General features: G+C 45.4%; 1 protein-coding gene across 3 annotated transcripts in view; it reads right to left on the reverse strand.

Moving 5' to 3' along the window:
* The window catches only part of RPS6KC1 (ribosomal protein S6 kinase C1), a 98,179-nt gene extending 88,046 nt beyond the window's left edge, over nt 1-10,133 (reverse strand). For 2 of the 3 annotated variants that reach the window (XM_007672354.3, XM_001511049.5), the window contains exon 1: nt 9,978-10,133. In XM_007672354.3, the coding sequence (XP_007670544.1) occupies nt 9,978-10,082 (105 nt within the window). In that variant the 5' untranslated portion in view covers nt 10,083-10,133. Of the gene's footprint in view, nt 1-2,653; nt 2,679-9,977 lie in introns of those variants that run through there. The other variant, XM_029047222.2, reaches the window with a different exon arrangement.
* Between the last annotated feature and the right edge of the window lie 136 nt (nt 10,134-10,269).

Here is a 10,269-nt window from a genome sequence, read left to right on the forward strand (position 1 = left end):
TGTCTGATTCAAAAAAAAAACACCACCCATCAAATTCCTGCCTCAATATGCTGAACAGTCCCAATAATTAGGTTAGGAGGATGACTCTTCCCTGTGGTAATGCAAACCTTACTCCCTGAACTGGTTAAACCAAGGTGCAAATCATCAACTCCTCCATAGGACACACCCTCAGAGCAGTATGTTGCTATTGTTTGTTCCCAAGTATTTGCCCAAATACCGCATGCCCTTTACCACCCACGTCCTATATTGTTTGTTCCCAAGTATTTGACCAAATACCGCATGCCCTTTACCACCTACATCCTAGTAGTTATAATGAAAATTTGGAAAATATTTGAAGGCTAAAGTTTCTGCTTCTAGGGGTTCCCTAAGGTCCATCCCACCCTCAGAAATGTGACTTGGGGTATCCCCAGCTCCCCTCTGAGAATCGGGGGTTATCACAGGCCAACCCCAACCTCAGAGTCCAGAGTTGTCAAGGAATCCTGATTCAAATGGGTACCATTTCTATCCTTTGGTTGACCTTCTAGGCTGGATTCACCTAGAGTTCAAGCCAAGGTCAGAAACAGGGGCTGTAAATTTCCTGCTAACCTGGGAACCCTGAGTTTTCATTTCCATCCTGAAAGTCAAAAGGTAGAGTGCCCTTTGTTTTCGGGGCATATTATTTTAAGATAAATAAGTTTAAAGGGAACTCAGGATCTAACAGGAACATGAGACTGATCTGACACTTCCAAAGCACGAAACTGGTTCCAGGTTATTCATCAGAAAGGTGAGGGGTCTGAAGTGAAATGGAAGAGAAAAAGAGGCAGACATTCCCAGTGCAAAGAATGATGCTATTTATTTCCACCTAACTGCTTTGATGTTCTAATACGTCTTTCAGGTCTGAGAAACAAGATTGTAGTCTTCCATATTAATTTTCTTACTTCCCTCCTCCTTCTAGTGTTATCGATCATATATCAGTGTTTCAGAAAGATGTTCAACAATTCAAGAAAGAGAATGAACTGAACTTCTGATTTGAAGAAAGACTTGGCATAAACACATCTTTTCACCACCTAAGTTCTCAAGCTGCTAAGCTGAGAAAAACACATGGGCAGCTTCTATTTTAAGTAGTTCAGTTGCTGAAATATTAAACATCTTTCACTTATTTGTTCCTCCTACAAACTATTATGATTAAGAGGAAAAAACTACACTGCATTTTGAGGGGAAGGCCTGGTTGGTACAAAACCCAGATCCGTTGGGAATGTGGATAAATTTAGAACCAAAAGCAAATTCTCCTAGCATCAACTATCAGTTTTTGAGTACCGATATTTCACAAGAGACTAACTAAATTAGAAGCTCAATTCCATTCCTTCCCCAGATCAGTGGCAAAAGTGGCGATGTATATGTTTACACCAAAAGATGGAAATAACTTTAGTTTCTGCCAAATAATTCTGCAAGCAGTCCCTCCTCGATGAATGAAAATTATTTCCCATTCCCTCTGATTAGTAAATTGCAGAATGAAAACAGGCCAAAGTTTGTCTGAAATTAATTCTCGAATCCAGAATTCATTAACAATTCTTTTTAAAATATAACAATTTCACTCCCTTCATCTTATTAAATATTTGTCCTGTAAGTTACTTAGTATTAGCCATTTTTCTTTGACATACAAACAAGACCAGTGCAAGAATACATCTAAAATTCCATTCACTTGTCCTACACCCATTCCTAATTAGTAAAATGGATTTAGCAAAATGGCAGAAAACCAAAAAATTGGAAGGGCATGTGCCTTCTTTTCCCTAAGCACTGCTGAACTGTAAAAAAGCATCTCGTTCCCCAAAGGAAGAATGACCTATGCAAATCAGAAAGTGGCACCACCTAAGAACTACTAATCTTCACTGGGTTTGATAAAGGTTGGGGAACAAAACTCAGAGAAAAACCACCTAGAATGATTATCTGCATTCGCCCTGGTTGAAAAATTCAGAACTTCTTTCTGTGCCAACATTTAACGGAAAAGAGCCCCAAAAGATACCGACGTTCACTCTTTAATCTGTCAAGCCATCAAAAACCTTGCTACATATGTAGCCAATAAAACAGATGTTAGGATTTTACTCTACCACCCTTCACACATACCAATAACTTCAAAAAAATGGGCTTCTTAAAAAGCAAAATTAATCACTGAAAGCAGAGACATGCTGTCGGGGCATGCACCTCATGCACTCCTTGACCCAACCTGAAATTTTAAAATGTGGCAGTGACACCAGCCAAGAGTGTGTGTTCTATATGACTAAGAATGCCTCTCCAATACTTCCAACATTATGTTCTTTTGCCGATGTCAATCAAAGCCACATCTTAGAATACGGCTCAGGCCATGCTGGGTTAAAAGAGCACAGTACAAGCGCAGGAATGTTGTAGATGGTCCGAGGATACAAGGCCGTGGGTGGGGCTGGTGCTTGGGGGGAAGGGACCCTTCCGTCCACTGTCTGCGACAGAGCTGCTGTGGGAGGAGAGGAGGAGGAGGAGGAAGGAGCGGAGGAAGCAGGGATAATTAGTCAGGAATGAAAAGAGGACGGCGGCGGCAGCAACAGTCAACCAAAAGGTGCTAGTGGGATGCCCGGCTCTCAATCGGTTTATTTTTGAGTTACGTTACATGTCTTTAAGCTGTTCTTACTGCACAACTTACTTTAAAATCCACCATACGCCACTGACTGAAAGACAAAAGACAAAAAGATAACATCAGTGGCCTGCCAACGTTGATGAATTCAGTACTATGGACAGGGAGTTATTGATCCTCTCCTTTGGAAGTCTTTGAAAGGTATCTAGCCTCTCAAACACCTAGAATTATTTATGTGGGGTTATCCCGCAAGGCCAGGGGTAGGGATTTTATGATCCTGCAAGCCCTTTCCAGCCTTATGACTTTATGTCTGATCTATATTAGATCCTCGAGGGGGAGTGGGGACTGTGTCCTTTACCCTATGTCCCCAAATGCTTAGTACAGTAGACGGAACTCAATAAATGCACAATAAATGCTGTTGATGATGATGAAGATGGCTCACAGTTTGCTCATCTAGGGCAAGAGGTTCCCAATCTGAATCTAGTTCGCTAGTGAGACCCAAGCAATCTGTACACCACTATTTTTCATTTTACTACTAATTATTATTATTTAAAATAACTAGTAAAGTGAAAAATAGTGTAAAATGAAAATAATTAAAAATAATAATAATGATAATAATGATATTTGCCAAGCACCTATGATGTGCTAAGCCCTGAAATAAATACAAGTTAGCCATGTTGGACACACTTCTGATCCCACGTGAGACTCACAGTCTGGGGGGAGAGCAGATGTTTCATCTCCATTTTACAGATGAGGAAACAGAGGCCCAGAAGTGACTTGCCCAAAGTCACACAGGAGCAAAGTGGTGGAGTCAGGATCAGAATCGCATTTCCTGTTTTCTTTTCACTAGGCTCGCTGCTTCACTGAAAGTGCGTGTTCTTTAAAGCACTTGTGAGCCCAGGACCTCAGCTCTTCTCAAGCACACCAGAGACACCGGCACAATGGGGCAAGTGGTCTGCTTTAAAATAAGTCATGGAGCAAGAACAGGGACCTGTCACAACATCGCACAGCCTCCAAAAGTAACAAACACGGAGATGGATTACTCCAGGGGTTTTCCCGGCTTCTTTATAGTACCCGTTAGGGAGGAACAAAAATAGCACAGGCCAAGGGCATCAGCCACCGTCCTCGTTGTTGACCTAAAATTAATGATGGCAGTTGCTGCTGGGGTCAGTCAATGAAGCGTATTTACTGCAAAACACTGTATTAAGCGCTTGGCAGAATACATTACAACAGAGTTGGCTGACATGACCCCTGTCCTTACGGAGCTTACAGTCTAGTAGGGACAGACAGACATTAAAATAACTTGCTGATGGGTGAAGAGACAGAGCGTAGAAAGGATGTGTACATACATGTTCTGGCTCCTGGGGAGCAATGGGCTTTTGCAGGCTTGGCAGAGGGATGAACTCAGGCTGGAGAGGGACCCCTAAGGGTCTGCTCCCAGCATCAGGCGCAGAGTAGGGTATGTACAGTCACTGCAAACCACCTGACCTCCAGTTAGGATCCCAATTTTCCCTGTTGCCCCAACTTCTTCCTCCCCTCGATGCAGCTCAGGAGCAGACACAAGTGTGCAGAGCCCCAGAGCATTAACCCCATTCTGCCCCCCAAGTAAATTTGGGAAAATTCATCCATGGTGTCTTTAAAGCCCTAATTCCAGGGAAACCTGCTTAGTCTCTCTGCCCTGTGGGATTCATTGCCCACAGCGACAATTCCCCCACACCTATACTCAGGAGGCAGTCTGTCATGGTTAGGTTACGGTTACAGTTACAGTAAGGTTTATGTCAGCCAGTGGGCCTCGTGGCTCAGAAGAAAGCAAGCTGGGCATGTGGACAGTCCCCTCTATGGGCAAAAAGGCAGCAAGCAGAGCAGGGAGACAAGAGATTAAGGCCAAGAGCCCCGATTAGTGTAATTTTACCCTCTCACTGGAATACAAATACAAACACACGCACCACTTGGACTTTATCACCAGTCTGGCTAAACAGCTCTGCCCCCAAGGAGGACATCCTGGCCTAATCCTGAGGGCTGGAATTGACGGGAAGTCCTCTCCACTTTCTGGTGGAATCTCCAGAGAACAGCTGGGCCAAGAGCTCCTTGATGGCACCCCACCCTCACTGGATCCTGCCCTTGTCACCCCAGGCATTCTTCCCTATCATGGCTTCAGGAACTCTCAATTTCCCAAGTGCTGGAAATACCTGGGCTGGACACTTTGTGAAGATGGGCAACAGTTGATAACCACAGTCTTGGACACAGGGCAGTCTGCAAACCCATGTACACACAGGCACCCACACACTCATCCTCTAGAAACAGTCAACATGTCCCTACCAGACAGTGTTCTGTTTGGTTTTTTTGGTCTGTTCTAGACATGAAACAAGTCAATGCTGTTGCATAAATGCCTAAGTCTTCTATGCAGTAGGTGGATTTGAAGAGCAGTATCTACTATTTGCAGTTCTAAAATCAGGTCATTATGCAGCACCAAGCATCTGTGAACAAATGGAATATCTGCTGATGAATTATGGAATCAAAAATGCAGGCAGGAGACATTCAACAATGTTAAGGAAACACCATAATGACTATTAGTCTGCAGAAAAGAATGCAATAAACTTAACAAGATGGAACAGAAAAATCCTCAGTGGGGTTCTCGCACCATTGCTTGTGCCTTTAATCCTTTATAAACCTGCTTCCTGAAACCAAAAAAAGAAAGCCCAGCAGCCACTCAAGAGGATTTTTTTTCATTTTGAATTAAACCTACATCCAATAAAAAGTACTGAGCATTAGTGTCGATGTCTGATTCACACTTCAGGTGAATCTGCCAGAATCCTAGGAACCAAAGTACAAATTTTTTAAAAAAGAGATCAGAGTTCTTGCATTTACCCAAGATGTAAGAATACCCCTGCTCTAATGATTCATGAGATCAGACAGAGGAATTCTGAAGACATAGTGAAATAAGTGTGGCTCAAGGAGAGGAACAAACAAAACAGCATTAATTTACTTTACTATTCATCTGCTGAGGTTGTCCCAGAAGAAGGCATTCTTTTTCATTAATGACATCTCCAGAGAAATGATGCTTTTTCTTTTTCACTCTCATTGAGGATAACAAAGATCTTACTCCTGTTTGTTTATAGCAATAAGTAAAACACTCTTAAAGTACCTAGACTTTAGTGTTCATTGTGATGTTCAAAAACATGATGAAAAGGAAAAAAAACAGTAACAAGAAATGAGAGGGCAGAAAGGAACTTCAGAAAACAATGCTTGGCTTTTTTTCCAGTTTAAATGACTCCAGAAACATTAGCATGAACATGTAAGTGGATACTGCCCACACTGAATTTTTTCTTTCCTATTTACGTTATCTGGAAAAAAATATTTACACTCCGTACAGTGAGTCAACGGTAGACTGTAAGCTTGTTGTGAGCAGAGTACATGTCTACCAACTCTGTGAGCAGCGTGGCTCAGTGGAAAGAGCACGGGCTTTGGAGTCAGAGGTCATGGGTTCGAATCCCTGCGCCGCCACTTGTTAGCTGTGTGACTGTGGGCAAGTGACTTAACTTCTCTGTGCCTCAGTTACCTCATCTGAAAAATGGGGATTAAGACTGTGAGCCCCACGTGGGACAACCTGATTCCCTTGTGTCTACCCCAGCGCTTAGAACAGTGCTCTGCACATAGTAAGCGCTTAACAAATACCAACATTATTATTATTATTATTATATTGTACTCTTACAGGATCTTAACTGTAAGATTATTTACTGTGTGCTTACTGTAAGCAGCGCACCGAGAAGTTGGTAGATAAGATCCCTGTCCACAAGCAGTTCATAACCTACAGCTCAGTAGACCTGTGATTTGGAATGAATACACTGTTGGACTGTTTTATTAGCTGGCACGAACAAAGACTCTAACAAATATTCATCTTTAGATTACAGAACTAGAACTTTCCCTAGATTGTCATTTCCTTTAGAGTAGAGAAATGCAGCCCAGAATTTTGCTAAATACACTGAATTTTAAAGAACTGATACTAGATTTAAAAATAAAAAGGATGGTTCTTCCCTGCCTTTTTGTACTGGCAGTGTGCAGTCGAGCTGTCTCACAGTTTGTGAAAATAGGTGCAATAAATCAGCACAGTAAAAAAAAAAAATCCCAAATGGCAACTGAAAATGAGAGCTGTTCAATACAATATTATCACCACTTTCTCCCATGACAATCTGTACTCTACTGCACTATTGTAACTACTGTTCTCTCCCAAGTGTTTAGTGCAGTGCTCTGCTCAGAGTAAGCACTCAATAAATATCACTGATTGCTTAACTTATTAAAAAGCTATATTCCTAGCTCAGAGACAACACAGGGGCCTGGGTGGCAACCAAGGGTGAGGTCAGGTCACCCCCAGACCACTTATGTCTATCTATAATTTTATTTACTTAGATTGATGCCTAAGTACTGGTATTGATGTCTGTGTTCCCCCTCCCCCTGACCATGAGCCCACTGTGGGCAGGGACTGTCTCTCTTTATTGCTGTACTGTACTTTCCAAGCGCTTAGTACAGTGCTCTGCACGCATTAAGCGCTCAATAAAATTGACTGAATTGAACTGAACTGAATCTATTATACATTCCTCGCCCTTTCTGCTTCATTGCTGGATGGAAAAAACAATTCACAAGAGCCCAACGGCATCAGCTGAGTCAAGGAGCCTGGTTCCCAAAGGCATTTCGCGAAGAAGGGGAAATCTGGGTGGCCCCGCGAGAACCCCAATCAGTGGTATTTACTGAGCACTTCCTACGTGCAGAGAGCACTGCTCTAAGTGCTGGGGAGAGGACAATACAAGAGAATTACCAGACACGCTCCCTGCCCATTATGAGCTCATTCATTTGACGGCATTTATGAAGCGTTTACTGCACGCAGAGCACTGTGCTGAGCGCTGAGTGACCATTCATTCGATCGTATTTATTGAACGCTTACTGTGTGCAAAGCACTGTGCTGAGCGCTACGAGTGACCATTCATTCGATCATACTGATCGAGCGCTACAAGTAATTCATTCGATGGTATTTATTGAGCGCTTACTGTGCGCAGAGCACCGAGCTGGACGCTACAAGAGTGACAATTCATTCGATCATATTTGTTGAGCACTTACTGTGGGCAGACCACTGTGCTGAGTGCTACAAGAGCGCCAATCCATTCGATTGTATTTATTGAGCGCTTACTGTGCGCAGAGCACTGTGCTGGGCGCGCCAAGTGAATTCATTCATTTGATCGTATTTATTGAGCGCTTACTGTGTGCACAGCCTGTACTGAGCGCTAAAATAGTGACAATTCATTCGATCATATTTACTGAGCGCTTATTGTGCGCAGAGCACTGTGCTGAGCGCTACAAGGGTGCCAGTCCATCCGATCGTATTTACTGAGCGCTTATTGTGCGCAGAGCACTATGCTGCGTGCTACAAGAGTGACAATTCATTCATTTGATCCTATTTATTGAGCGCTACAAGTGACAATTCATTCGACTGTATTTTTTGAACGCTTACTGTGCGCAGAGCACTGTGCTGGGCGCTACAAGAGTGACAATTCATTCATTCGATCCTATTTATCGAGCGCTACAAGTGACAATTCATTCGACTGTATTTATTGAGCGCTTACTGTGCGCAGAGCACTGTGCCGGGCGCGACAAGTGAATTCATTCATTCGATCGTATTTACTGAGCGCTTATTGTGCGCAGAGCACTGTGCTGAGCGCTACAAGGGTGCCAGTCCATCCGATCGTATTTACTGAGCGCTTATTGTGCGCAGAGCACTATGCTGCGTGCTACAAGAGTGACAATTCATTCATTTGATCCTATTTATTGAGCGCTACAAGTGACAATTCATTCGACTGTATTTTTTGAACGCTTACTGTGCGCAGAGCACCGTGCTGCGTGCTACAAGAGTGACAATTCATTCGATCCTATTTATCGAGCACTACAAGTGACAATTCATTCGACTGTATTTTTTGAACGCTTACTGTGCGCAGAGCACCGTGCTGGGTGCTACAGGAGTGACAATGCATTCATTCGATCATGTTTATCGAGCGCTACAAGTGACAATTCATTTGACTGTATTTATTGAGCGCTTACTGTGTGCAGAGCACTGTGCTGGGCGCGACAAGTGAATTCATTCATTCGATCGTATTTACTGAGCGCTTATTGTGCGCAGAGCACTATGCTGCGGGCTACAAGAGTGACAATTCATTCATTCGATCCTATTTGAGCGCTACAAGTGACAATTCATTCGACTGTATTTACTGAACGCTTACTGTGCGCAGAGCACCGTGCTGGGCGCTACAAGAGTGACAATTCATTGATTCGATCATGTTTATCGAGCGCTACAAGTGACAATTCATTCGACTGTATTTATGGAGTGCTTACTGTGTGCGGAGCACTGTGCCGGGCGCGACAAGTGAATTCATTCATTCGATCGTATTTATTAATAATAATAATAATGTTGGTATTTGTTAAGCGCTATGTGCCGCGCACTGTTCTAAGCGCTGGGGTGGACACAAGGGAATCAGGTTGTCCCACGTGGGGCTCACAGTCTTAATCCCCATTTTACAGATGAGGTGACTGAGGCACCGAGGAGTTAAGTGACTTGCCCAAAGTCACAGAGCCGACCTATGGCCGAGCCGGGATTTGAACTCATGACCTCTGACTCCAAAGCCTCTTTCCACTGAGCCACGCTGCTTACTGAGCGCTTACAGGGCGCACAGCCCCGTGCCGAGCGCCTCGACGGTGTGACAATTCATTCGACCGAATTTACCGAGCGCTTAATAATGTTGGTATTTGTTAAGCGCTTACTATGTGCCGAGCACTGTTCTAAGCGCTGGGTAGACATAGGGGAAGCAGGTTGTCCCACGTGGGGCTCACAGTCTTAATCCCCATTTTACAGATGAGGGAACTGAGGCACAGAGAAGTTAAGTGACTTGCTCACAGTCACACAGCCGACAAGTGGCAGAGCGGGGATTCGAACTCATGAGTCCTGATTCCAGGGCCCGTGCTCTTTCCACTGAGCCACGCTGCTTTCTCTACAGCCCTGTGCCGAGCGCTACGCCGGTGACAATTCACGCGACCCGAATTTCCTGAGCGCTTACGGTGCGCACAGGGCTGTGCTGAGCGCTAGAAGCGCTCCAATCCGTTCCCTCGATGGTAGTCGTTGAGCGGTGCGCGGGGCACTGTGCTGCGCGCTCCCCCCGGGGGGGCGGGGGGGCCCAACCCATTCATTCGATGGTAGTTACTGAGCGCTTAGGGTGCGCGGAGCACTGCGCTGAGCCCTTGGAGAGTACAGAGGGGGCGGCGGGGGCGGAGACTAATGGCTAATCGGACGAAGGGGCTGGCGGCCTAGTCCCTCCCTGCCCCCGGCCGGTCCTGCCGGTCCTGCCGCACTCACCCGGGCGGTGACTTTATAGACGGTGTGGCCCCTCGGGTGGCGCTGCGGCTCGGTGACGGTGTAGAAACGGGCCAGCTCCCCGCCCGGCTCCCGGGGGGAGGTCATCCTCCCGCCGCCTCCTCCTTCTCCTCCTTCTCCTCCTTCTCCGCCGCCTCCTCCTCCTCCTCCTCCCCGCCTCGGGGACCATCGGGCCGCCCCCGGCTCCGGCTCCCGCTCCGGCTGCCGCCGGCGGCCGCGGGGGAGGTTTCACTTCCGGGTCACCGCCGCCCCTTCCGGGGTGAGGGGCAGCGCC

The sequence above is a fragment of the Ornithorhynchus anatinus genome, chromosome 19, assembly GCF_004115215.2.
Source record: "Ornithorhynchus anatinus isolate Pmale09 chromosome 19, mOrnAna1.pri.v4, whole genome shotgun sequence".
Taxonomy (NCBI): Eukaryota; Metazoa; Chordata; class Mammalia; order Monotremata; family Ornithorhynchidae; genus Ornithorhynchus; species Ornithorhynchus anatinus.